The sequence below is a fragment of the Ursus maritimus genome, unplaced genomic scaffold (genome assembly GCF_017311325.1).
Source record: "Ursus maritimus isolate PB19 unplaced genomic scaffold, ASM1731132v1 scaffold_2, whole genome shotgun sequence".
NCBI classification, from domain to species: domain Eukaryota; kingdom Metazoa; phylum Chordata; class Mammalia; order Carnivora; family Ursidae; genus Ursus; species Ursus maritimus.
In genome coordinates, this window is record NW_024424452.1 from 35061340 (window position 1) to 35087911 (window position 26572).

General features: G+C 54.7%; 3 protein-coding genes across 10 annotated transcripts; 2 read left to right on the forward strand and 1 right to left on the reverse strand.

Annotated features, from left to right (window-relative positions):
- Window positions 1–309: 309 nt before the first annotated feature.
- ROGDI (rogdi atypical leucine zipper) lies at window positions 310–6599 on the forward strand. Of its 2 annotated transcripts, XM_040635370.1 has the most exons (11): window positions 310–590; window positions 666–737; window positions 1455–1543; window positions 1768–1822; window positions 2522–2602; window positions 3440–3535; window positions 4735–4833; window positions 5195–5308; window positions 5392–5441; window positions 5550–5676; window positions 6003–6599. In XM_040635370.1, exons 1-11 carry the CDS (start codon window positions 546–548, stop codon window positions 6042–6044), a joined length of 870 nt encoding a protein of 289 aa, XP_040491304.1. In that variant the 5' UTR covers window positions 310–545; the 3' UTR covers window positions 6045–6599. The 2 variants fall into 2 exon arrangements, with proteins under 2 accessions (XP_040491304.1, XP_040491305.1); XM_040635371.1 differs by lacking the exon at window positions 666–737 and having other exon boundaries at window positions 312–590.
- Window positions 6600–6954: 355 nt separating this feature from the next.
- Window positions 6955–7857, reverse strand: SMIM22 (small integral membrane protein 22). Of its 2 annotated transcripts, XM_040635373.1 has the most exons (4): window positions 7740–7857; window positions 7417–7575; window positions 7229–7329; window positions 6955–7079 (listed from the first exon to the last, which is right to left on the reverse strand). In XM_040635373.1, exons 2-4 carry the CDS (start codon window positions 7547–7549, stop codon window positions 7038–7040), a joined length of 276 nt encoding a protein of 91 aa, XP_040491307.1. In that variant the 5' UTR covers window positions 7550–7575; window positions 7740–7857; the 3' UTR covers window positions 6955–7037. The 2 variants fall into 2 exon arrangements, with proteins under 2 accessions (XP_040491307.1, XP_008695082.1); XM_008696860.2 differs by lacking the exon at window positions 7740–7857 and having other exon boundaries at window positions 7244–7329; window positions 7417–7682.
- A 267-nt stretch (window positions 7858–8124) lies between these two features.
- SEPTIN12 (septin 12) lies at window positions 8125–23769 on the forward strand. 6 transcript variants are annotated; one of them, XM_008696855.2, is made up of 13 exons: window positions 8808–8921; window positions 9292–9485; window positions 12371–12423; window positions 13060–13146; window positions 13868–14052; window positions 17178–17303; window positions 17414–17495; window positions 19042–19179; window positions 19322–19439; window positions 19528–19623; window positions 22225–22321; window positions 23246–23297; window positions 23385–23769. In XM_008696855.2, the coding sequence occupies exons 4-13, from the start codon at window positions 13118–13120 to the stop codon at window positions 23590–23592; spliced, it is 1131 nt and encodes a 376-aa protein (XP_008695077.1). In that variant the 5' UTR covers window positions 8808–8921; window positions 9292–9485; window positions 12371–12423; window positions 13060–13117; the 3' UTR covers window positions 23593–23769. The 6 variants fall into 6 exon arrangements, with proteins under 6 accessions (XP_008695074.2, XP_008695075.1, XP_008695076.1 ...); XM_008696852.2 differs by lacking the exons at window positions 9292–9485; window positions 12371–12423 and adding an exon at window positions 8125–8377 and having other exon boundaries at window positions 8807–8921; XM_008696853.2 differs by lacking the exons at window positions 9292–9485; window positions 12371–12423 and adding an exon at window positions 8321–8377 and having other exon boundaries at window positions 8770–8921.
- Window positions 23770–26572: the final 2803 nt, after the last annotated feature.

The following is a 26572-nucleotide window of genomic DNA, read 5'->3' on the forward strand; positions in this document are numbered from 1 at the left end:
AGTGGCCACTGCCTGCGCCCAAACCCACAGCGCGGTGCGGTGGAGGGAGGAGGGCCGGAAGCGCCGGGACTGTCGGCCCAACGGAACCCGAGAGTTCAGCGCGCGGAGGGCGAAGCCCGAGCAGAACAGGCTGCCCCGCCGGCCTATCGCCGGGGGCGGCGAGAACAAGCCATCCCGTTGGCCAATCAATGAGCGCAAGCGGAGCAGGGCGTCCTATCAGAGCTGGGAAGGGGCGGGACAAACGGCCGCCGCGCTCCAGCCCGAGAGCGGCCGTGGACGCGCGCTCGAGCGTGCAGCGCCCGCGGTAGGTCCCGGCTGCGGCTTGGGAAAGCAGGCGCAGGCGGGTTCGCGCAGCCGCTAGCCTTGATTCGGAGCGGCAGCTCGGCCGGTCGGAAGCGGGGGAGGGGGCCCGGGAGCGGGGCGGGCGCGCGCGCAGCCAATCGTTGACGAGGGTGGGCCCGGGCGCCGCGGGCGCACTGACGGCCGCTACAGAACCTCGGCCGGACGGCGGGCCCGTGACGGTCGCTGGGCGGCGAGCGGCGGCGATGGCGACCGCGATGGCAGCGACGGCGGCGGAGCGAGCGGTGCTGGTGAGGCGCGCGGGTGGGGCGGGGCGGGGCGGGGGGCGGCGGGCCCGGGCCCTGACGGCCGGCCTGTCCTGGCAGGAGGAGGAGTTCCGCTGGCTGCTGCACGACGAGGTGCACGCCGTGCTCAGGCAGCTGCAGGACATCCTCAAGGTAAGGCTCCTTCCCAGGCCACCACGCCTGCCTTCCGAACGCCTGCTGTGGACGCGAGGCACGTTGTGCCGACCAGGCCCTGCCCCAGTGGACTTGGCGTCCAGTCGGGGCACCACTACATGATTGCCCACTTAATCACAGGCAGCTGTGTGAGCGTGGTGGGGTGGGCCTGGAATGAGCCCCCGGCTAGGGAGTCGGGGTTGGGGTCGAGGAATGCTTCCTTTGAAGCTGTGATCTCAAGGTCTCCAGCATCGTACTCAACCTCATGGGGCCTCCCTTTCGCAAGAACGAGATTGCAGTACCGGCCTCACGGGGCTGTAGTGAAGATAAGTCAACTCACAAAAATGTCCAGGCCTTGCCTGGTATGGCCAGAATTTCGAGTTACCATGAGTACCGTCATTCCCTGACTCTGCTCCCCACACTTGAGCATCTTAACCAAGCCTGGAGGTCATTTTTGTTCTATATCCCTGAGTTGGGGCCAAGGTAGGCGTCCAGGGAATGTGGAAGGAACAGCTATCAACTCTGGTAGGACCTGAAACTCAGGTGGTGGGTGAGGGGCCAGAGAAATGGGAAGGTGTCCTGAAGGCTTGACTGTGATGGTATTCCATGAGACTAGCCCACTTTGGCCCTCCCCTCGCTAATCCAGGAATGGGGCGTCTGGAAGGAGTGGTGAGCTGGATTGGGTGAACTTTACTCCACTTCCCTCTGCCCCTCCAGGAGGCTTCGCTCCGCTTCACTCTGTCATGCTCTGGTACAGGCACCGAGGCGCCTGCCAAGCAAGAGAACTTCATCCTTGGCAGCTGTAGGTGAGCTGGGGCTGAGCAGAAACAAGAGGGATGGACTGCTTGTGAGGGGGACACCTGGGATACCCTCTAAGAGAGGCTGCACAGCCAAGGCCCTGCCATGCAGACTGATTTCAGCCCCAACATCCAGAGGGTGTGCTGTGGGACAGCCGGGGACAACGTGCTGGGAGGGCTAGGTGGTAGGAAAGGGCAGCTGCAGGCATCGCTCTGACCCCCGCGTGTTGCAGCACAGACCAGGTGAAGGGCGTGCTGACTCTGCAAGGGGACGCGCTGAGCCAGGCGGTGAGTCCCCCAGTCCCTCTTCCCTTTCCCTGCTGCTAGAGGATGCAGTGGGGAAGAGTGTGAGGGTCTCCTGCTGAGCTTTGCCTTTACCAGTTGGCTCTGTGACCCTGGGCAGGATCCTTGACCTCTCTGGGCCTCAGTTTCCTCATTTCTAAAATAACAACTCATTCCGCCAAACCTCCTCTGGAATTGGTGTGTGGCTTCAGTGAGAGGTGCAGGAATGGGGATGCTTTGCACACGGCCCGGCCCTCAGTCTGGGCCCAGTGAAGTGTGGGCAATGGCGGGATTAGGCTGGCCCCAGTTCAAAGTGGAATCAGCCAACATCTGAGCTCCGTCTGTGCCAGGCGCCAGTATGTGGGGGAAGGTGCCTCTCCTCCAGTAGTGGGTGTTCAGTCTGTTGGCCTGTACCCAGGCTCCCTTTCTGCCCATAGTCACACCTCCTCCCAGCTGAGGCCACCTTCCCCTTTCTGTCTCTTTTCCCTTTCATTTCTTTGTGGTTCTTCTTGGGCCTGAGTTCCTGTTTCCTGACCTCCCTGTTTACACCCCAAATGGCCATGGGACTGGGAGACTTTCTGCCCTGTGGAATGACCGGGGCCTGAGCCACCACACACACTCCCCATGTCTGCCCCCTGCTCAAGGGCTCAGAGTGGCCAAAAGCAGGAGAGCAATCCTCCTGCTTATACGCTCTTGGCCCGTCAGGACGTGAACCTGAAGATGCCCCGGAACAACCAGCTGCTGCACTTCGCCTTCCGAGAGGACAAGCAGTGGAAGTTGCAGCAGGTAACTGGGCCCTTCCCCTGCCAGGGCTCAAGCCACAGGGCAGGCAGGGGCAGGCCTGAGCTGCAGTGAGGCCTCGTGGGGTGGCCATGGGGGATTTAAAGCCACAGCAAGCCTGGGAGGGTGTTTCCTAGCAGCAAAGCTGGGGCAGACAGTGCCTGGGGCTCCAGAGCCTAGGCTGCAGGGAGGTGGGAACCTATTCTGTCTATGGGTCCCTGGGCCCCAATGGGAACCACAGGGATCCTCTTGAACAAGGAACTCCCCTTCCCAGAGCCTCCAGGGGCTTCTCTTGTCTCCTGGGGACAAAGTCCATTCTCCCTACCAGCTCCTGTGTGATTGGACCCTGCCCCTCCACCTCAGGGCCTTTGTCCATGCTCATCACTCTGCCTGGAGCCCTCTCTTGCTGCTTTTCTCATCACTTGGGTGATGCTCAAGAGGCACTTCCATGGAGCCTCCCTTGACCTCCAGCTAAAGAGGCTCCTCCTCCCCCATCCTGCAGAGTCACCCTCTTGTCCTTATGCAAGTCACTCGGTGTATTCCTATCTTGTGCCTTTGCTCTGCTACCATCTGTCCTTTAGAAGGTGAGCTATGTGATGCAGGCCTGCCACAGTCTGTGCCATGTGCCCAACACCCAGTCAGGGCCTGGCTTTCAGAGGGCACAGAGAGAACAGCTGGCGGGGAGGGTTCAGGCAGGCAGTACCCACCCCACCCATCCAAGGAGGACGACCCCTGGGGTGAGGGCCCTTCATCTGGGGCCCTGGAGACTGTGGCTACTGTGAAATTGGCATCTCTTCCTCCTGAGGCCCAGCCCACTGACCTCTCAGTGGTCATTCTTTTCAGATCCAGGATGCCAGGAACCACGTAAGCCAGGCCATTTACCTCCTTGCCAACCGGGATGAAAGCTACCAGTTCAGGACAGGAGCAGAGGTCCTCAAGGTGAGCTGCCTGCAGGAGCAGGAAAAGCAGGATCCCTACCACTGGCCCTGACCCCTGACCAGGCCCCTGGAGAGCTCTGCCCCCCACATCCTCAGGTGCAGCTGCTGGTCGACCCATCACCTCTCAGTGTACACATGTCCATGCAGCCACAGTCAAATGCTTCACAGCCCAGGTTCCAGACTCAGACCTGGGTTCTGATCCCAGGGCCTCCACTGTAAGCTGTGCAACCTCAAGTCACTTTCTTAGCCATTCCGTGCCTCCTTAGCCTCACCTACAAAAGGGGGCCATGTGATGATGCAGGTGAAGTAGTCCCTGGCAAATGCTCAGTGAATAGTAGCTGCTACGGCACAGAGAAACCCTTGTAATTTGGAGAGTGAATTCATATAGTGTGGAAGGAAGAGCTGTGCTTATATGCCCCAAATTCAGCCTTTAGCTCTGTCTCTGACTTGCTGTGTGTCTTTAGGTGATTCACCTACCCTCTTTGGACCTCTGAGTCCTCCTGTGAAAACTTAGAACTAGATGGACTAGGGTCCCTCCAGAACTGTGACCACCCTGGGTGTAGGCAGTGCGGCCCCCATGCCTCCACCCAAAATTTCCCTTTCCTAAAACCCAGGTCACCCCCATCCCATCCCCATGGCAACATCTGGAAGCAGTGGAAATTGGGGCTCTGAGGAGTCCAGGCCAGAGCTTTGGTCCGTGTCAAAGGAAAAGGATGAGTTCCAGATAGTTCCACTGTTCACTAGCTATGTGACCTTACCTCTTTGGAGCTTCATCTTTGAAAACGGGGCCGGTGCCCACCTTAAAACCTCAACTTACCCATCCTTTCATCTCCAGGAAGCCTCCCCTGGCTCCTTGCACCCAACCTGGATGAAGGCCCCTCCCTCTAAGCTCCTTCATTGCCTGCACCCCCATCCACAAAGCCCTCGTGGACCCCTGGGATTAACTCCAGAGATCGTCCATCTTCCATTCCCCATTGGCCCACACCCAGGGTCCCATGCAGTAGAATCTCTGGACGGATAGTCAACGGTGCAGACATCCCGTCCCCCACCCGCAGCTGGAGCCCAAACACCTGCACCTTTAACAAGCCCCACATTGTGGGGGTTCAGGCAGAAGCTGGGAGCTACCATGACTTGGTCACTCCCTATGCGGGACGGCGGGGGCTGCCCTCGCAGCTGCTATGACCAGCCCCCTCCCCACAGCTGATGGACGCCGTGATGCTGCAGCTGACCAGAGCCCGCAACCGGCTCACCACCCCGGCCACCCTTACTCTGCCTGAGATCGCTGCCAGTGGCCTCACGGTCAGTGCCTTAGGCCAGCCCCTGCTCTAGGAGAGGGAATCCCCACTGAAGAGCCCAGCTTGCCCCTGGGAGGGACACGGGGTGTGACAGGGTCCTGGAAACCCCAAGCTGTTGTCAGTCAGAGGTCCAGGTCTATGCACGGTTTTCTAGGATAAGGTCCTTGGCTTCTATCTTGCATCCCCCGAATACTCCCGGACTGGGTCAGGGGTTCCCAAGCCGGTGCAGGAAGCTACCGGGGGCACCTGGGAAGAGTCTGGATGCCCTAGTCCATGGGCTGGGGAATGGGGTCCCCCAGGCAGTTCTGGGGAAGCTGTGCATGCCTGGCCCTCACCCCACCTGCTTGCCCGGTCCTTGTCCCCAGCGGATGTTTGCCCCTGCCCTGCCCTCCGACCTCCTTGTCAACGTCTACATCAACCTCAACAAGCTCTGCCTCACCGTGTATCAGCTACACGCCCTGCAGCCCAATTCCACCAAGGTGAGGGGAACGCCCCTCACCCCCCACCCCCAAGCGCCCTGCAGCCTCTTGGGCCTGACTGGGTCTGATGCTCTTCTGCTTAGAACTTCCGCCCAGCTGGAGGCGCTGTGCTTCACAGCCCTGGGGCCATGTTGTAAGTACGGTGCCCTGGAGTACCCTGCCGACCCCAACCTTCTGCACCTGGGGGGCTGGGAGGCTGGGCTGGTCAGGCCACTCCCAGGGACCCTCCCTCTCCCCCCAGTGAGTGGGGCTCCCAGCGTCTGGAGGTGAGCCACGTGCACAAGGTGGAGTGTGTGATCCCATGGCTCAACGACGCCCTGGTCTTCTTCACTGTCTCCCTGCAGCTCTGCCAGCAGCTCAAAGATAAGGTGGGGCATGGGGACTGGGGGGTCGGGGCGGGCCTCTCTCTCAGACAGATGGGGCCAGCCAGATAGCAGGCTGCGAAGCCTTTTCATTTTGGAGGGATTCCAAAGGCTCTTGTCACACCTCCAGAGCACCCCCAAATCTTAAGGTCCTTTGTACCTTCCACACACACCAGGCACACGGGCCACAGTGTGGCTGAGCAACAATACCCTCTCCCTGACACATTGCCCTTGAATGACCTTGAAATCTCACCTGGGTCACAGGGTACAACAGGGGCCAAGCCCCCTAACACCTCCACTCACCATGTCGCCCCACCTCTCTCCCTCCCCAGATCTCCGTGTTCTCCAGCTACTGGAGCTACAGACCTTTCTGAGCAGAGCGCCCAAGAGCCTGACCCCCAGGGAAATGGCCCTTGTCCCCCTCACCCATCCCTCCAGGAATGTTGGCCAGCACCGAACCAGGCAGCGTGGGCTATTATTTATTTCTCTCTTCGGCCCTCCTGCCCATCACATTTGCACAGATGGAAATGAACACTGGAACCACTGAGAGACAGGGATGCTGGTTTGGTTTTCATTTTGCAGAGTGTAGTCAGGAAGGTGGGGTGGGGGGTCAGGAAGGCAGAGCCCAGAGGTGGCCCACATTCCAAACCCTGCCCTCCCTGCACAGCAAGAACCTTTGGACTCAGGGTGGCGCCGGGCCCAGGGCTGTCCTCCCCCCCCCCCCACCTTCTCTGCCTTCTGAGCTGTCCCAAGATGGTGACGGGCAGCCACACACCCTGCTCCAGTGGAGGGTGGGGAGTGGGTGGTGGCCCTAAGCTGTGAGTCAGGAGGGCAGACAGAAGCCGTCCACCACCCACTGTGGTGCCCTTAAGTGTGTTTGCTCTGTGTCCCTGACAAGGCCTCCAGGAAATAAAGATCATCTGACTTTACCTGGAGCGTCTGTCTGTCCATCTGTCTGGGTGAGGACCAAGCTGGGGATCCCTGATAGTCAGGACCTGGGTGGGGTACCCAATGACGGAGCCTCTGGCCTCCCTGTCCCACCTTTGAGGGGGTGCTCCAGGCTGCCAAGAGACTGAGTAGGCTGGAGACAAGGTTTCGGCCTGGGGGTTCGGGCCCCCGAGCTGGAGCCCAGCTTCCCCTCCCGCCAGCAGTTGCTGACCTGGAGCGACAGTCATGCTGGCTGAAAGCTGTGAGGGAGCAGGTGGGCATCTGGAGAAAGCAGTGAGTGCCCACACTGCCCACCCCTTGACGGGAAGCTCAGAACACACTCCAGACTCAGGCTCTGGGCAAACGAGGCATTGTTACTGTTGCCCAGCAGGTCACACGGGCAGGGGCATGGTGGGCTTGGGGGTGGTGGGCTCGCTGTGTTAGGGTTCCAGGGCCAAGTTATCCACTCCCCTGGGGCGTTCCTGCAAGAGAGGCCCAGGGGGCCGTCCAGGCTTCACTCGTGTGTGCCCTGTCGGCCCCTCTCCACAGGAGTCCCAGCACCCTCCTCTCCCCAGTGCAGTTCCAGGCTGCCCCTGGCGCCTGCCCAGCCCAGGGGGCCGGTGGGGCTCACCTGCTCAGGGCTCACCTTCTGGGGTCTGGAGGCACGGCGGCTGCAGCAGCTATGACAGCAGCAGTGGATACAAACGAGCAGCAGCAGGAGCAGCACGGTGCCTGCGGGTAGGACGGGTGTCCAGATATGGCCCTCGGCCAGGTCTAGGACAGGAGGCCAAGGGGGCCAGAGGCCAAGGCCACACTCACCGAGGAAGATGAGGAAGATGATGAAGGCAGCAGTGTCCCAGGTGGACTGGAACAGCTCACGGCTCCTCAGTTTCCCCAGCACTTCCTGGGCTGTGGCCTCCAGCTCTTTGTCCAGGTCTCCCGCCAAGTCCATCTCACCTCAAGGCCTCTGGGTGCCACCTGCCCCAGCCCCCCAGGGGCTGCCTCAGAACCCTGTCCTCTGAGACTGGGCTGCATCCAGGCCTCCCGCAGTCCAGCCCCTGCCTGCCCCCTCCCACACCACCCCTCAGCCCTTGCCCTGTCCCTTCCCACTCCCCCCAGCAGCCCCACCCCTGGACCCCCACCAGCCTCCGAGCTCCCCCAGCCAGGCAGGTCCCAGGTCCTGAGAACAACTACTTCCTGCTTCCGGATCTGCGATAGTTGCCACCTGAGGCCCTTGCACCTTGGCAACCAGTCCCACCCTTCCCAGGGGGTGGCCAGACTCCAGAGGGCGGGGCTGTCCCCTGGCAGGTGTGCTTACAGCCTCCCGACAGCAGCAGGTGCTACAGGACCCAGGGAGGTAGCCGCGGGCCCGGAAGCCTCTTCCTTCGGGGATGTTTCACTGTTTCTCAGCCCAGACTAGCAGCCCGGAACACAGTGCGCCCTGGCCCGCTGTGGATTTGATGAGTGAAGACGGGAGGGAGGGAAGAAGACTGGAGGCAGGAAAGGTGGGAGGGAGGGGAGGGAAACATGGTTTTCATCCCCCCGCCCTTTCCTAGGCAGGTGGGACTTGCCTGGTACCATGCTAGGAGTCTTCTGTGTCCTTGTTTGCTCGCTTCTAATCTGCAGGATGATCCTTACGAGAAGATGATTATCCTCTCTCAAATGAGAACTTGGGGACCTGGGGCCCTGACGCTGGCCAGAAAGGCAGCGCTCACTCTCCCTTCCTTCAGCACAGACCCGTCCAGGCCCACCAGGGGCCAGAGGCTGCTCAGCACTGGAGGTCGGCCGTGAACCAGGCAGACACAATGTCTGCTGCCTGTGGTGCTTGTGGTCTAGCAGGGGAGGACGTCTCAGCTAGTGTCGGGCTCCACACCTGATGCCATATGTCCACTACCGGATGCGTCCTCGTGGCAATCCTCGGGTGGCTATTCCTGTTCTCCCCACTTACTGGTGTGAAAGGTGCCACCTTGAGAAGTCTGGCAATCAGCTCAAGTCACACACCTAATGTACTCATTTCCTGTTGCTGCTGTAACATACCAGCACACACTTAGTGGCTTGAAACGATCCAAATTTATTGTCTTACGGTTCTGGAGGTCAGAGTCTAAAAGAGGTGGGCAGGGCTGTGTTCCCTCTGAAGGCTCTAGGGGACAATCCCTTCCTTGCCTTTTCTAGCTTCTCATGGCCACGCACATTCCTTTGTTCATCCCAGTCTCTGCTTCCGTCCTCATCTTCTCTGACCCTGACCCTCCTGGCCTCCCTCTCACGAGGACCTCTGTGATGTCCATCAGAATCCTTAATGACATCTGCGAAGTCCCTTTTGCCAGGTAAATTAACATATTTGCTCCAAGTTCCAGGGATTAGGATGAAAACATCTTTGGGGGCCATGATTCTGCCATCTATATACCCAGAGTGAGCAGAGAAGCCAGAACTGGGACCCAGGGATTCAGATCCCAGAGCCCTTGACCAGCATATTCTAGGGTCTCCTGTCCTGGGTCCCCTTCTTATACCCTATGATCCCTCCGTCCCATTCTGAGATCTCAGATCCCTGTTGCAGAGGCAGGGTCGTTTTGAAGCAACCGGAGTGTTATTGCAAAAGGAGGGTTGGGGGTGCAGCCACTGTGGAAAGCAGTCAGGTAGTTCCTCAAAAAGTCACACATGGTGGTGATATCAAACGCCCACCTATTCCACTCCTAGGTATAGACCCAAGAAAACTGAAAACAGGTTCTCAAAGACTTGAGCACAACTGGTCACAGCAGCACTAATCACAAGAGCCAAAAGGTGGAAACAGCCCAAGTGTCCATCAACCGATGAACACCATGTGATCAGTCCGTGCAGTGGCACGTTATTCAGCCGTCCAGGATGAAGTACTAACACCTGCTACAAAAGGGGTGAACCTCAAAAGCATGATGCTCGGTGAAAGGGGCCAGACCCAAAAGGCCACACAGAGTGTAGTTCTGTTTCTTTGAAACATCCAGAACGGGCACATCCATAGCGACAAAGTAGTTAGTGGTTGCCGGGGCTGGGGCACGTGGGGGCGGAGTGAGTGCTTAGTGGTGATGGCATTTCTTTGGGGTGATGAACGTGTCTCGGAACAGAATAGGGGTAGTGGCATTACCACACGGTGAACGTACTCAATTCTGATCTGCCACTTATCTGCTCTCTTTAGAACAGATAACGGTGGGGGAGCCTGGGTGGCTCAGCTGGCTCAGCGTCTGACTTCTTGGTTTTGGCTAGGGCCATGCTCTTGGGGTCCTGGGATCAAGCCCCCAGTTGGGTTCTGTGCTCAGCAGGGGATCTTGAAGATTCTGTCCCTCTGCTCCTCCCCCGTCCCTCTCTCTCTCACTAATACATAAATAAATCTTAAAAAAAAAAAAAGAATAGATAATGGTTAGTTTTATGTGAATTTTACCTCAATTTTATTTATTTATTTACTTATTTATTTTTAAGTAAGCTCTACACCCAACATGGGGCTTGAACTCAAAACCCCAAGACCAAGAGTTGTACACTCTACCAACTGAGCCAGCCAGGCGCCCCTTTACCTCAGTTTTTTTTTTTTAAGATTTTATTTATTTATTTATTTATTTATTTGAGAGAGAGCACACGCAGGGGGGAGGGGAAGAGGGAGAAACAGGCTCCCCACTGAGCGGCGAGCCTGGTGTAGGGCTTGATCCCAGAACCCTGAGATCATGACCCGAGCCAAAGGCAACTGCTTAACCGACTGAGCCATCCAGGCACCCTTTACCTGAGTTGTTTTTTTTTTTTTTAAAGATTTTATTTATGTGGCAGAGAGACAGCCAGCGAGAGAGGGAACACAAGCAGGGGGAGTGGGAGAGGAAGAAGCAGGCTCATAGCAGAAGAGCCTGATGTGGGGCTCGATCCCAGATCGCCAGGATCACGCCCTGAGCCGAAGGCAGACGCTTAACCGCTGTGCCACCCAGGCGCCCCACCCCATCCCTCTTTTTAAAACATTTTTTAAAAAGATGTTATTTATTTGAGGGGGCAGGGGCAGAGGGAGAGAATCCTGCTGAGCAGGAGCCCGAAGCAGGGCATGGAGCCTGCTTTGGGGCTCGATCTCACAACCCTGAGATCACGACCTGAGTTGTAATCAGTCAGACGCTCAACCGACTGAGCCACGTAGGAGCCCCAATGCTTCCCTCTTTTTAAAAACTCAGGTAGGGGGGCGCCTGGGTGGCACAGCGGTTAAGCGTCTGCCTTCGGCTCAGGGCGTGATCCTGGCGATCTGGGATCGAGCCCCACATCAGGCTCTTCTGCTATGAGCCTGCTTCTTCCTCTCCCACTCCCCCTGCTTGTGTTCCCTCTCTCGCTGGCTGTCTCTCTGTCGAATAAATAAATAAATAAAATCTTAAAAAAAAAAAAAAAGAGGGATGGGGTGCCCAGCTATGGCCCCCGTCCCCCCACCATTTGGCCTGGCTGGGTGGGCAGGAGGCCCTCTGTCCGCTCTCCTCCCTGCTGACCCTTAGCCTTCCTGTCCAGACCCCTGGGTGCATTGTTTCTTGTTTTTCATTCCCATTATGAAAGTAAGACCTTTCCATGGTGGGGCTGGGGAGGCGAGACCTTCTCATTAAAGAAAATCTAGGACATTCCAAACTGTTAAAAAACAAAAACCACCATTAGAGTCCCCAAACCCAAGCAGAGCAATGATGGGGAGGCCATGGTAGGACGTATTTCAGGTGGGTCAGACCCCCCCAGACTACGTTCCTGCTCCCAGCCCATTAACACCTACCAGTGTGACCTTGAGGCACAATCCCTGACCCTGTCAGCCTCAGTCTTCTCGTCTGTAAAATGGGTGTGTATGTAGTATTTCCCCCTTCTCGGGTTAGACTAAATGGAATAATACACATAAACACTTCCTTAGCCCAATGAGGTGCTCTAGAAACACACACTAGATGGCCGTGTATGACTCACCCAAACTGTGGGTGTGATTCTCTCTGTTCTTTGATGGCTCACCTGCCATCCTCACACTGCTCAGATCACTTTACCCTGGGCTTTTCCCAGTCAGCATAGCCAAGAGCACCTTGCAGATGACTACTGCTTTCTGCAAACCTGATAATCCCGCTTGCGATGCCGGTGGCCACCCACTGAGGCTTGTGTTTTTTTTCCCCAATTGTTCAGAATTCTACTGCACTCACATGTGATTTTTGGGGGATGGCGGGAGTGTTTTCTCTGCAGAGCAGCTAATATCCTTAGGGGACATTTGCAGAGGCCGACTGTACCTGTTCAAGGCCAGTCCACAAATCCCCAGTACTGTTTGGTCAACCACACATGACGTTCTCATTCGCTTTGATGAGGAGGCCAGGCCTCCGTATCCCTCAAGAGCTGTGGACTGGTGGCTTGAGAGATTTCTCTGTTGGGAATGGAACCATGTTCCAGGACAGTCTGTGCTCCGGTCCTCCTGCCACAGGCCCAGCCCAGCCCCGCTCCCAGCCTCAAGTCTTGACAGTGAAGTTAGAGCCTCTCCCGTCAGATGTATAGAAGGTGGGGGAGAAGAAGGGCATGGGTAGAGAGGGACGGAAGGCCAGTTGGGGCTCAGGACGCCGCAGGTGAGTGGATTGGGGCAGACTTGGTGAGTTCCAGTGGGGAGAGCAGGGTCAGCAAGGCACCTCCCGCTTTTGTAAATGGTTTCACGAGCACACAGCCGCACCCTTTACCCGTCCGTGGCTCCTTTCACGCTACGACAGTAGGGCTGAAGGGTAAGTGCAGTAGAGATGTCATGACCCGCAAAGCTCAACATCTGTACTATCTGGGCTTTCAGAGAAAAGGTTTGCCTACATCTGGGACCGAGGACTGCTTACTGCCAGGAAACAGGTGAGAAAGAACTGAGTGAGATGGATTTGGTATAAGAAACATCTTATCACGGGCTCCTGGGTGGCTCAGTGGGTTAAGCGTCTGCCTTCAGCTCAGGTCGAGTCTCGCCTCAAGCTCCTTGCTCAGCAGGAGGCCTGCTTCTCCCTCTGCCTGCCACTCCCCCTGCTTGTACTCTTTCTCTCTCTCTGACAAATGGATAAATAAAATCTTCCAAAAAAAAAAAAAAAGAAAAGAAACATCTTAACAGGGACACAGTAGGGAGGGGTGAGGACTATGGCAAACTGGAGAGTTCGTGGCCCAGCTAAAGAGGGCAGCTCATCAGCTGTGGGCTGGGCCCAGAATCACCAGGGCTTACATTCTTTAAGACACACTGGAAGTCTAGATGTTCCTGTGAACGAGAGGAACAGCATTAGAGGGTGAGCACAGGGACTCAGATCCCACCCCGCCACTTCCTCACTAGGTGACCTGGAGCCACGGGCTCAGACTCTCCCTATAAACCGGAGGTAGGAACAGCACCAGCTTCAGAGCGCCGGGATGGTTATTAAACAAGCTACCATCCGAGGGTCCCTAGAACAACGCTTTGCACAGACTCCGTGTGGGTGAATATTTCCTAAATCAATCTTTTGATTTTTTCAGTGCTGGCGATTTAAAACACTGTGGCACCAGCAATGGACAGACCGAAGAGGACACACGGATGTTCTGCTTTCCAGCTATGGGTCACAGGTTGGTTTCTCCCAGCAGAGTGGTTAAGGGATATGAATTTGGAAGTCAGAGGGACCAGCTGAAGCCCTGTTAGCCCAGTTAGGTGACCTTGGGCGAGGGAACTGCCCAGAGGCCCTGGGTTCTTGTCTGTAACACTAGGCCAAGGTCATTGGAAGGATTCAGGGTAGTGTTCAGAGGGGACCCTGGAGGAGCTTACCGGTCCCTGCCCTCAGCTCCTGCTGTAGAGGGGCCCCGCCCCCATCCCATGAGGGGGAAAGGGGTGGAGCTCAGATTCTTCAGTTAACTGTCACCCCGTCCCCTCCCCCTCACCACACACACCAGGGTCTGCCAGGACGCGTGGTGGCCCCCTGGAACTCCCTCAGAGACCCAAGGCCATCAGGTGCCACACAAAAGCTGCTCCTCCCTTTCTTTCTGTCCCCATGGGTCCAGACCCTGGGCTTTGCCAGGCTGGCCACATTCTTGGGGGGGGCAGTATCTGAGCAAGGATCCTGCCTGGACCATGGGTGGGGGCGGGAAGAAGCTGGTGTGGGGGAGGGACAGATTGACAGGCTCCTTGCACTAAGGCCCTTGAGCCATGGAGACGTGGAGGGTGGGTAGATTGCGGGGTATAATGGCAGGAGTGCCTGGCAGCAGAGTTCAGGAGCCAGAGTCCAGAGATGAGAATTCAGGGGTCTCCCCTGGAGCCCCAGTGACCCCTTTCTCCCCACCACCCCAATGACAGGCATTGCTGTGCCCTGGGCCCCATGGACCCCATGAGGCGGTCCCCCTCCCCCTGCCCATCAAGACCCTCCAGCCCCAGGACCCCACCCTGCGAGATGCTTGGTTACGTGGGCATTGAAGCCGTGTTGGACCAACTGAAGATCAAGGCCATGAAGATGGGGTTTGAATTCAACATCATGGTGGTGGGTAAGTGAGGGGCGGGGACTCACAGGGCAGAATGAAGGGTACAGTCTCGTGGGCCTGGGCATGTTGCTTCACCTCTCTGGGCCTCAGTCTCCCCATATATAAAGTGGGTCTGCTAAGAGTCCCTCACCAGGTGTTATAGTGGAAAATCTGGAAACGCTGGGCATTAAAAGACAAAAATTACCCACAAAGCCCTAGTCAAACCCAAAACGAGCAATGAAAGGGGAGGTTGTGGCAGGAAGTGGTGAAGTCCCAGACCCAGATCCTGGTCCCAGCCCTTAACACCTACCAGTGTGTGACCTCAGGCACAGTCCCTGACCCTCTCTGCCTCCTTTTCTCATCAGGCTTAGCACAGTGCCCGGAGTTAAGGAGGTTCTCCAGAATTGCATTTTTATATAGGCAAAATTAATTTTGTAGGTCAAAGCTACAATTTTAACAAAATAAACACAACATAAAAGGTCAGAGTGTATAGCACTAATGAAGAATATTATTCTAAGGCAGTGCTGTCCAATAGAAATATAACATGAGCCACATAACGTTAAAATTTTCCAGTAGCCACCTTTAAAGAAGTGAAGAGAAACAGGAGAAATTAATTTTAACCATTTATTTTATTTAACCCAGACTATTCCAAAATGCTATCGTGACATGACATGTAATCCATGTTAAAAAATGATCCATGACGGGACACCTGGGTGGCTCAGTTTGTTGGGCATCGGCCTTCAGTTCTGGTTATGATCCCGGAGTCATGGGCTCGAGTCCTGCATCGGGCTTCCCTTTCTGCGGAGAGCCTGCTTCTCCTTCTCCCTCTACCTGCCGCTCCCCCTGCTTGTGCTGTCTCTCTCTCTCTCTCTGTCAAATAAGTAAGATCTTAAAAAAAAAAAAAAAAAAGATCCATGAGACCTTTCGCGTTCTTTTTGGCACACCCAACCTCAATTCAAATTTGCCGTATCGCCCACAGCAAGAGCCAAATGTGTGACTCCCAGATAGGACCGTGTCAGTTGTGCACACAAAGGTGTGTCCTTCGTTGTGAAGCAAGGTGTTCCCTCCTGCAAGGTGTGGTCCACAGAGTTTGAGATGCCCCCACAGCAGGGAGAATGGACCATCCACAACCACGGACAGTCTGGGTGTACCTCACCAAATAGTGTCAAGTGAAAGGAGCCAGACAGGAGAGCACGGGCTGTGTGATTCCCTAAGACAAGGGTGGGCAGAACTGCTTCCTGCTGCCAGAAGTCAGGGAAGTAAGTGGCTGTTCCTGGGGCTTGGGGGCTAAGAGCTACTGAGATGAGGCATGAGTAGGCTTTTGGGGAACTCTGTGTACCATCTCTGGACCCCTGCTGTGTCCATGGGCTGTTGAATTTGTGAAATGTGTTGAACTGCCCATCAGCTTGAATGGATAAACACAATGTGGTCCATTCATGTGATGGAACATTATTCAGCCACGGAAAAGAACGAAGCACCCACAGCTGGTACGACATGGACGAATCCCGAAAAGATGATACTTAGGGGAAGCAGCCAGACACAAAAAGGACAAATACTGCATGATTCCATTTATAGGAAATGTCCAGAATAGGTAAATCCACAGAGACAGAAGGCAGATTCGTGGTTGCCAGGGGTGACAGTGGAGGGAGAAGGGGAGGGACTGCCGATGACTGTTGGGTTTCTTTGGGGACAATGCAAATGTTTCTGAGTGTTAAAAAAAAAACAAAATTCAGGTGCACCTGAGTGGCTCGGTTGGTTGAGTGTCCAGCTCTTGATCTCAGCTCAGGTCTTGATCTCAAGGTCATGAGTTCAAGCCCTGCATTGGACTCCATGGCGGGTATGGAGCCTACTTAAAATAAAAAATTAAAAAAAAAATTCAGGGGTGCCTGGGTGGCTCAGATGGTTGGGCGTCTGCCTTCGGCTCAGGTCATGATCTCCAGGTCCTGGGATCAAGCCTCATAACCGGCTCCCAGCTCAGCAGGGAGTCTGCTTCTCCCTCTCCCTCTGCCTCTCCCACTGCTTGTGCGCTCTCTCTCTCTCTCAAATGAATAAATAACATCTTCAAAATAAATAAATAAATAAATAAATAAATAAATAAATCTAAAATTAAATAAAAATTCAACCTAATCAAATTGAAGATCTAATTGGCTTTATTACTTGATTCATGAGTCAGGCAGCATCCCAACCAGCAAGTAGAGGGGAGCTCCAAGAAGCTGTGCAGCATGGAAGGTTTTGTGGTTGTTGTTGCTTTTTCTTTTTTTTTTTAAGGTTTTTATAAGAAGTAAGGAAGGAGGGGGTACAAGGAAGTTATTAGCAAAAGGAAAGGATTGTTCCAGGCAACGCTGCTTTCCGTTAGGAGACAAGCAGGGGATCCTAGGGGGTTTGCCTCCTCTTTCTTTGGGGGAAGGAAAGGCCCATGTGACATTACCTCATTGGTGCTGACCAGAAAATTCCTGACCTACCAGTTAAGACTACATTTCTGGGGGAGGTGGGAACTGCAGTTAGGTTAGATATTAAGCCTTCATTTGGGAACTTGGCCTAAGTGACATCATTTTGCGCCTGTAGTTTTCTTTTCTTTCTTTATTTTTTTTTTAAGATTTTATTTATTTATTTATTTGAGAGGTAGAGAAAGAGTGAGAGCACGTCAGGGGGAGCCGCAGAGGCAGAGGGAGAAGCAGGCCCCCCACTGAGCAGGGAGCCCAATGTGGGACTTGATCCCAGGACCCTGGGACCATGACCTGAGCTGAAGGCAGACACTTAACCAGCTGAGCCACCCAGGAGCCCCAGGGTGCAGTTCTCTTTTTACTGGGAGTTAGAGGTGGTGGGTGCACAACACTGGGAATGCACTAAATGCCACTGAATTGTTCACTGTATTTTTTAAAATATGTTATTTGTCAGGGAGAGAGAGAGAGAGAGAACAAGCAGGGGGAATTGCTCACTTTGAATGGCTAATGGTTCATTTTTTATCATATGAGTTTTGCCTCATTAAAGAGGAGGCATAAGCTTTGAGGGGGACCCTAACTATAGTAGCCACTTCTCTGTATTTATGTTATGCTATTAAAACAGTTTACTTTCTAAAAGTATTTAAGAGGCTGAGAAGCACTGCCTAAAAATGTCCAACACCGTTGTTGTCCTCTGGTTACCCCCAGGCCAGAGCGGGCTGGGCAAGTCCACAATGGTGAACACCCTTTTCAAGTCCAAGATGTGGAAGTCCACCGTGCAGGGCCTGGGGACGCCCACACCCCAGACGCTGAAGCTGCAGTCGGTGACTCACGGTGAGTAGTCCCCCACCCCCACCGATCCCACCCCACCCCACCCTACCCCACACACCCCCCACACACACACCCCCCGGCCAATCTCTCCCCACTCCACTCTCCCCCAACAGTCATTGAGGAGAAGGGCGTGAAGCTCAAGTTGACGGTGACCGACACGCCTGGCTTTGGAGACCAGATCAATAATGACAAGTGGTGGGTCCTCAGGAGTGGGCCAAGCCCTGGTGGTCCCTACCCCTGCCCCTCTGGCCTCTGGGAAACAGCCCAGCCCTGAAGCAACCTAACCCAGCTGTGGCATCATTGAGTCTCAGTTTGTTTGTCTGTATAATGGGTGTGTGCAACCATCCCTCCCAGACTGAAGGGAGTTAAGTATGGAAAGGTCAGAGCTTGCTGCCTGGAATACTTAGTAGTTGCTCGATAAAGGTCATGGCATAGCAGGAGTTAGAAGCCCACACTCCAGAGTCAGGACTGCTGGGTTAGACCACTTCCCAGCCATGTAAACTGGGCGAGGCTCAGTTTCCTTCTTTGTCACTTGGGGGTGATGATACCCACCTTGCAGTGTGATTCTAGGCTCTCACTGAGAGCCCAAACCTGTGACAGTGGATGGTAACACACACACACACACACACACACACACACACACACACACACTCAGAACTGGTTGCATAATCTGTAGGACTCAGTGAGATGAAAATGTAGGGCCCCTTGTTCAAAAAATATGAAGAACTGTAAAATCACCACCACAGAACATTCAACCAAATGCAGGCCCCCCGAAGCACGGAGCACTGTGGGACTGCTCCATCCACGCTCCCGGGAAGCCAGCCCTGGACACGGTGCTTCAGAGAGCACGTACTGAGCGCAAGGTCTAGGTTCTAGACTTGGGGATACAGCAATGAACAAAACAGATGAACATCTTGGTCTACATGAAATTTACATTGCCGTGGGCGTGGGGGCAATGAGCACAGTAAATCAGTTATACACGGGGTGAGCCTCAACTCTGTCATCCAAGCAGGACGTTTCTGAGAGTGAAAGGTGTAGGGAGCTGTTGGGGGGATTGCAATTTTAAACAGAGTGATCAAGCTTAATAAGGAGACACTTGGGCAGACTGCCAGGAGATGAGAGAACGAGCCATGTGCTCACGTGGGGCAGGCTGTTCAACACAGAGTGGCCCGTGCACAGGCCCCGAGGTGGGTTTGTTGGCGGAAGGCTGGTGTGGCTGGCGGTGTGTGAGGGGCAGGGAGAGGAGTTGGAGAGGGCAGGTAGGAAGCAGCAGTGGGATGGGGTTGGGCCTGGTAGTGCAACGTAAGGACTTTGGCTTTCCCTCAGCCACTGCAGGCGGAGCAGAAAAGGGATGTGTTTGAGTTGAGTCCCAACAGGGGCAGGAGAGATGAAGGGAGGGGACTCAGGAGATCCTCGTGGCAATGGGACTAGCATCAGTGGTGGTTTGATCCAGGCTGTGACTATTTATCTCTTTCAGTACCACACCCCTGCAAAGGGCAGGTGCTCTTATTGTCCCCATTTTAGGAACAGGGAAGCCGAGGCCCCAGCTTGAGAATGGCAGGGGGCCTCTCTGATGATCCAGAGGAGTGGGAGGCGGGTACTTGGGTAAGCAAGGGCCTTAGGTTGTACAGGACTGAAAGTCCTGTGTCCGAGCCAACTGGGGCGATTGGTCTTCCTAGCAGGGGGATGGGGTGGGGCTCCCAGGGTGGGGCTCTGAGCTCGGGTCCATCTGCTGCCCCAGCTGGGACCCCATCCTAGGCTACATCAGTGAACAGTATGAGCGGTACCTGCAGGAAGAGATCCTTATCACCCGCCAGCGTCACATCCCCGACACCCGGGTGCACTGCTGCATATACTTCGTGCCACCCACTGGGCACTGGTGAGGCGGCTGGGCCTGCTGGGGGAGGGCCAGCTGCCCAGGGCAGAGAGGAGGAGGACTCCCCGGCGTGGGCTGTGGGCTGGCACCCCCTCACATGCTCACCGCTGCCCTCACCACCATCACTGCCGTACCGCCTGAGCAGCCTGAGGCCCCTAGACATTGAGTTCCTACAGCGGCTGTGCCGGACCGTGAACGTGGTGCCTGTGATTGCCCGGGCCGACAGCCTGACCATTGAGGAGCGAGAGACCTTCAGGCGCAGGGTGATCTGGGCGCCCAGGGTGATGGGGTCGGTGGGGGCAAAGAGGAGGCAGAGTGCACAGGATGAGATGAGGTCACCTGCGTCCCCAGATCCAGCACAACCTGAGGACTCACTGCATCGAGGTGTACCCGCAGAAATGCTTTGATGAGGACATCAACGACAGGATCCTCAACAGCAAGATCCGGGTAGGAGGCCATGACGGGCCGGGCGGGCTATTGTGACCAAGGCTGGGCGATTTGCTTTCTACTCATCCTTCCCATCCAAAGATTCATCTCTCTCTGCAGTCGGGGGGGAGGTTCACATACTTCTAGCAGGTATGAATCTCCATACACCCACAAACTCAAAAAGTGAACGAGAAATGGGTCGTATCGACAACCCACAGAATGGGAGAAAATGCTTGCAGATGATATATCTGGTAGGGACTTGTATCCTAAACATTTAAAGAACTCTTACAAATCAGCAATAAAAGATAATAACCAATTTAGAAATGGGCAAAAGTTTTTTTGTTTGTTTTTTTATGTGGGCTCCACACCCAGTATGGAGCCCAATGCGGGGCTTGAACTCACGACCCTGAGATCAAGACCTGAGCTGAGTTTGAGAGTTGGACACTTCACTGACTGAGCCCCCCAGGCGCCCCGGGGCAAAGGTTTTGAAGGGACATTCCCCCAGAGAATTTGAACAGATGGCCAATAGGCACATGAAAAGATGTCAGTTCGATATCACTCGTCATAAGGGAAACGCAAATCAAAGCCGTGAGACGAGGTACCACTGCACACCCACTAGGACAGCTGTGGTCAAACGGACAGGCTGGTGAGGACGTGAAGAAGTTGCGTTTGCACAGGCTGCTGGCAGTCCTTCCAAAGGCTAAACGCCAAGTTAGCGGAGTACCCACCAGTGGTTCCACTCCCAAGAGACAATGAAAACCCACGTTCACATAAAAACGTGTACACGGATGTTCCTGGTGGAGATACTCGCCATAGTCAAAGAGTGGAAATAATGCACGTGTCTATTAACTTACGAACGGATAAACACACGTGGTGTGTCCACACAATGGAATATTCTTCAGGCTTAAAAAGGAAAGAAAACTTGCCACAATGCGGTTGACGCTAAGTGAAAGAAATGAGACGACAAAAGGATAAACATTACATGATTCCGTTCTGAAATGTCCCAAACAGGCAAATCCCATGGAGACAGAAAGTAGCTTAGTGGTTGTTGCCTGGGGCTGGGGGTAGGGGGCAGGTGTTGGGGGGGATGGGGAGTGACTGCTAACGGGAGTGGGGTTTCATTTCGGAGCAGTGAAAATGCCCTGGAATTATATGGTGGGGACGGGTGCACAGTCTTGGGAACTGTACCTTTAAAGCCACTGAACCTGTAAAAGCGTGAATTTTATGGTACGTGAATTCTCAGTAAAGCTGTTTCAAAAAAGGAGAGGGGGAAAATAGCGTCTTCTTTTTCCCCAAATCAAGTGAATTCCAACTCCAAGCCCCCACCTTGCTGTCCTTGTGGTGCGTCCAATGTCAGTCTGACCTGCAAAGGACCCTGGTGAGGGCTGGGATTCATCATCCGCCGACCCCAGGCCTTGACTCCCTCCCCGGGGGACCCTGCTAGCCTGCACGGTGGCAGCCCTACACAGCCTCAAGGCCAGTCGCCTTTGTGCAGTAAACAAACCGCACATCTGGACATGGAGGCCCTGCTTCCCAGCTGGTACCCAATGTCTCCACACATTCCCTCTTTCCTCTCCCGGCTGGTGCAACAAACAGGATTTCCTGTGAAACACTCAGAGAGCCTTGGCCTTCGCCGCCTTCTGCTTCCTGTCCCGAGACCTGCGAAGGCAGCCGCGGGAACAGAACCAGAAGCACAGGGAGAACAAACCTGACATCTCAGTAAATCACCCAGACACCGAACATTCACTGAGGGTTTGCTGTGGGCGGGCGCACACTACACGTGCAACAGAGACCTGCTATTGTTAGCACCCGCATTGCTCCTCGTCACAGATTAACTCTTGGAGAAATGAAAACAAACCCCGGACAGGACCTCGCAGCTTAGGGATTCGAGTCTCCACTTCTGGCCACGAGCAGATGAACACCCGGAGTTTTCAACAGGGCTCGGCAAGCGTTTTTTTGCGAAGGGCCAGATGATGGTACATGTGTTAGACTCTGAAGGCCACGCGGTCCCCGCACAATCACCGCCGTCTGGTGTTGCAGCACCGAAGCAGCCTAGACCAGAGTGAATGAACACAGGCTGTGTGCCAACAGGCTTCCCACGTGGGAGAACGGGCGCGGGCCCAATCTGCACACACTACAGGTTGCCAAGCCCTGGGTACAAAGCTGGGTCTTTTAACCCTCATGATAACCGATGAAGGTGGTCGCAGTTCCTTTTTCCCAGGTAAGAGATGGGCCATCAGCAAGATGATGTTATTAATGTGACCCTGGGTAACCTTCCCCAACATTCACAAAGCCCTGCGTATGTGCCATTCTGACTCCCACTTTACAGAGGAAGAAACTGGGCCATTGATGAGATTTTGTATGTTGTGCCTTTAAAAAAAAAAAAGATTTTAAGTAATTTGTATACCCAGCATGGGGCTCGAACTCACAACCCTGAGATCAAGAGTTGCATGCTCCACTGAGCCAGCCAGATGCCCCGTGTCTTTTGACTTTAGATCTCTGTGCTCTTTCTACCACTTGCTCTCTCTACAGAGGACAGCATACCTCTCCCACTGCACCTCAGCGACTTCTCTCCCCACCTCCTAGGCAAGGCCAACCCTTCTGCTTCATGTCCTCCTGCAGGACCGGATCCCCTTTGCTGTGGTCGGGGCTGACCGAGAGCACCTGGTGAATGGGAGGTGTGTCCTGGGCCGGAAGACCAAGTGGGGCATCATCGAAGGTCAGTGCAGGAACTGCAGAGAACGCAGGTGGGGGGCTGTGAAAAGCCAGGCACATCCTACTGCCTTTGGCACCCTCAGCACCCATCATGGGGCCCAGAGTGGGCAAGCCCACAGTCAGGAAACAGACAGACCTGGGGTCAAGTCCTTCTTTGCAGCTAGGAGGCCTTGGGCAAGTTCCCCGACTGTCTGTGCCTCAGTTTCCTCACAGTGCAATGGGCATGATGACAACATCAACGTCACGGCCATTTGCCTTTGTGCAGTAGATGAAATGCACATCTGTACATGGAAAGTGGTTGGACAGGGCAGGCCACCACTTTGCACAATGCCCAGCACCCAGAAAATACCCTAGGCATTCACCAGAATTTACTGTGGGCCTACTAGGTACCAAGCTGACTATATGTAGTTCCTGAGGGGATACGATGAAAGCAGGACTGGCAAGGTTCTTGTCCCCATAGAGCTGAGACAATGACAGGTGGGAGAAAGTGGGGTGGGACACAGAGCTTCCTAAGGGAGCAGAAGGAGGCCTCCCTGAGGGGAGACTAGGAAGAGAAGGAGGGGCAGCCAGGGCCTGAGCCTCCAATTTATCAATATAATTACTAGAAGAATATAATATACGTGGTATATATGGTATATAATACAATGTCACGTAGTAATGTAGTCACTACTAAGTGTACGATAAATGATTAGTGGATTCATTGATTCAACTATATGTAGGAGCTGCCTGTACCAGGTGCTGGGGACAAAGCAATGAATGAATGAGTGAGTGAATGAAAGAATGGGAGGTGGGATAAGACAGAAATGTGGGGGAAAGGTTGTGGTGGATATTGGGGGCGCGCAGCATACAGCGGGCGCTTACTTGGTGCTCATCGAGGGCAGGCCGGGCGGGGCGGGGCAGGGCCAGCACTCCGTGTCCTGTCTTGCAGTGGAGAACTTGGCACACTGTGAGTTTCCCCTCCTGAGAGACCTGCTCATCCGGTGAGGATGCAGGGAGCCCGGGGGGCTGCGGGGACCCCAGGGGGACACTGTGGCGGGGCCTGGGCTGAACCACCGCCCATCTCCCAGCTCCCACCTCCAAGACCTGAAGGACATCACCCACAACGTCCACTACGAGAACTACCGTGTCTGCAGACTCAACGAGAGCCACCTGCTGCCTCGCGGGCCCGGCTGGGTGAACCTGGCCCAGACCCCCGCAGGCCCTCTGGCCACCCCGCAGCCCTCAAAGGTGCACCAGCAGGCCCAGGAGGACTCCGAAGACGGCGACGAGTACTGAACAGCAGGGCACTCGGGGCCTCCTGGTGTCCTTGGCAGCCCCCAGCATACACCTATGTACTAGAGCATGTATTAAAGGTGGACATTGCTTTTTATGAAAAGCTGTGCTTTGAAAACAAAAGGCATCCTGTAAATGATTTCTTTGAGTCATCCTCAAATAAAAGTATGGTTCTTTTTATTTTAAGTTACAATGTGAGACCCCAGGCCCTCGGGGGGTCCTGAAGACCTGGGAGCTTGTGCCTTGGACAACCAGCCACTTCTGCCCCAGAACCAGAGCCAAGTCCCAAATCAGGCTCTGCCACCACTGCCAACCCTCCTTCCTGGCACAGGGGAAAGTCCCCATCTTCGGCTATCTTCCCCAAACTCTGTGCCTCCCCTCTCTGTCTTCCTCTTTGCCCTGCACTGGCAGACCAGTGTGAGGAGAAGGTGGTTGTCTCAGCTCAAGCAGGGAGAGGAAATCCATTCTTCCTCTGCCTTTTTGCTCTTTTAGAGCCCTCAACAGATTGGGTGATGCCCACCCACAGTGGGGAGGGCAATCCTCGTTACTCCATCTACGGAATCAAATGCTAATCTCTTCTGGAGACACCCTCACAGACACACCCAGAAATAATGTCTTGCCAGCCATCTGGCCATCCCTTGGCCCAGGTAAGTTGACACATAAAACTTAACCATCACGCGAGCTAAAAGTTGCCTCTTCCATGATGCCCTCCGTGACTTCCCCAGTCTGATTACTCACTGCACGCGCTGTATGTATCACATAGTTTATTTTCAGGTCAGTCTCCCTATCAGGCTGGGAGGTCTGTAAGGAGATCTATCGGCTTCATCCTGGACACGACAGCTGCTCGGGACCCGGCTGTTAAATGAAGGAACCCTACCTAGAGCCCCTGCCTCGTAGCTATTTACCTGCGGACCAGGCTGGAGGAAGCCCCCGGGGCCTGTGGGGACCCACAGCATCCACACCAACATCTCAGAGGCAGCCGTGTTGCCACAGAGGAACTGAACACATTCCTAAGGTCGATAGTCGCCCCAGGCAATACGGCGAGGTCTACAACACACACCCTCGGGCTCAGCCATTGAATTTAGAGATTGTATTAGAAGTTGTTTTTTTTGGGGGGGGGCTCCGTCCCTAAGTGTCCGACTTTTGATTTCGGATCATGTCATGATCTCAAGGTCCTGGGATCGAGCCCGAGCCTGAGCCCGTGTTGGGCTCCAGGCTGAGCGGGGGTCTGCTTGAGGATTCTCTCCTCCCTCTCCCTCTGTCCCTCTCTAGCTTCGCAAATAAAAAAGAAAGGAAGAAAGAGAGAAAGGAAGGAATGGAGGGAGGGAGGGAGTTGTATTTCTAGGAACAGATCTTAAGGATAGACCAGAGTTTCTCAATGTCAGCACTGTTGATATTCGAGGGCAGCTGTCCACGCATTATAGGCTGTTCAGCCCTGGGTGTCCACCACTAGACGCCAGTAGCACCGCCCCTCCAGCTGTAACACAAAACTGTCAACATTGCCCAACGTCCCCTGGGAGACCATCTCCCCAGTTAAGAGCCACTGCTGGTGGCACCCGGTGTAGTAAGGACAGAAAACCGCGCACCTGCCACCAGGAATGGGCGGGCAAGTGAATCATACCACACGTGTTGGTTCCCTATGGTTGCTGTCACAAAGCACAAACGGGAAGCTTGAACAACACACTATTCTCTCACCTCACGGTTCTGGAGGGCAGAAGTCTGAAATCAGTATCACTGGGTCAAATTCAAGGGGTCAGCAGGGTGCTCTGCTCTGGAGCCTCTGGGGGACAAGCCGCTCCCCTGCCTTTAGCAGCTTCTAGAGGCTGCCGCCATCCCTTGGCTCGTGCCCCCCCTACCTGGCTTCAGTTGTCACACAGCCTTCTGTAGTCCAGTCTCCCTCTGCCTGCGTCTTACGAGGACACGTGTGACTATGTTGGGGCTGCTGGCATAATCCAGGATAATCTCCCCTCCTCAGAATTCTTGATTTAATCACATCTGCAAAGCCCCTTTTGTCATAGGAGGTAACGTACTTATCAGTTCTGGTGCAGGAACTGGATATCTGGTGTGGGGGGGTGTATTCCTTAGCCGCCACACCACAGAGTACAATATGGTCCTTGCAAAGAATGAAGTAAGAGCACCTGGGTGGCTCAGTCAGCTAAGTGTCTGCCTTTGGCTTAGGTCCTAATATCAGGGTCCTGGGATCAAGCCCCACGTGGAGCTCTGGGCTGGGTGGGGAGTCTGCTTCTCTCTCTCCCTCTGCCCCTCCCCACCCCGCTTGTGCTTGCTCTCAAATCAATAAAATCTTTTAAAAAAAGAAGTAGGGGCGCCTGGGTGGCACAGCGGTTAAGCGTCTGCCTTCGGCTCAGGGCGTGATCCTGGCGATCTGGGATCGAGCCCCACATCAGGCTCTTCTGCTATGAGCCTGCTTCTTCCTCTCCCACTCCCCGTGCTTGTGTTCCCTCTCTCGCTGGCTGTCTCTATCTCTGTCGAATAAATAAATAAAATCTTTAAAAAAAATAAAATAAAATAAAAAAAGAAGTAAACATTGTATGATCTTGCTTATTTTTTTTTATTTCTTTGAGAGAGAGAGAACACCAGAAGGGGGAGGGGCAGAGAGAGAAGGAGAAGCAGACTCCCCAGTGAGCAGGGAGCACAATGTGGGGCTCCATCCCAGGACCCCGGGATCACGGCCTGAGCCGAAGGCAGACATTTAACCGACTGAGCCACCCAGGCGCCCCAGTATGATCTTGCTTATGTGGCAGATCTCAAAGAGCTGGATTCATAGCAACGGAGTAGAACGGTGGTTGCCAGGTGCTGGGGTGCGGGGGGAAAGGAGAGGCAGGTCAAAGGTGACAAACTTTCAGTCATAAGATGAGTAACTCCTGGAGATCTAATATACAGCATGGTGATTATAGTTAACGATACTATGTTGTATACTTGAAAGTCGCTAAGAGGACAAATCTTAAATGTACTCACCACACTC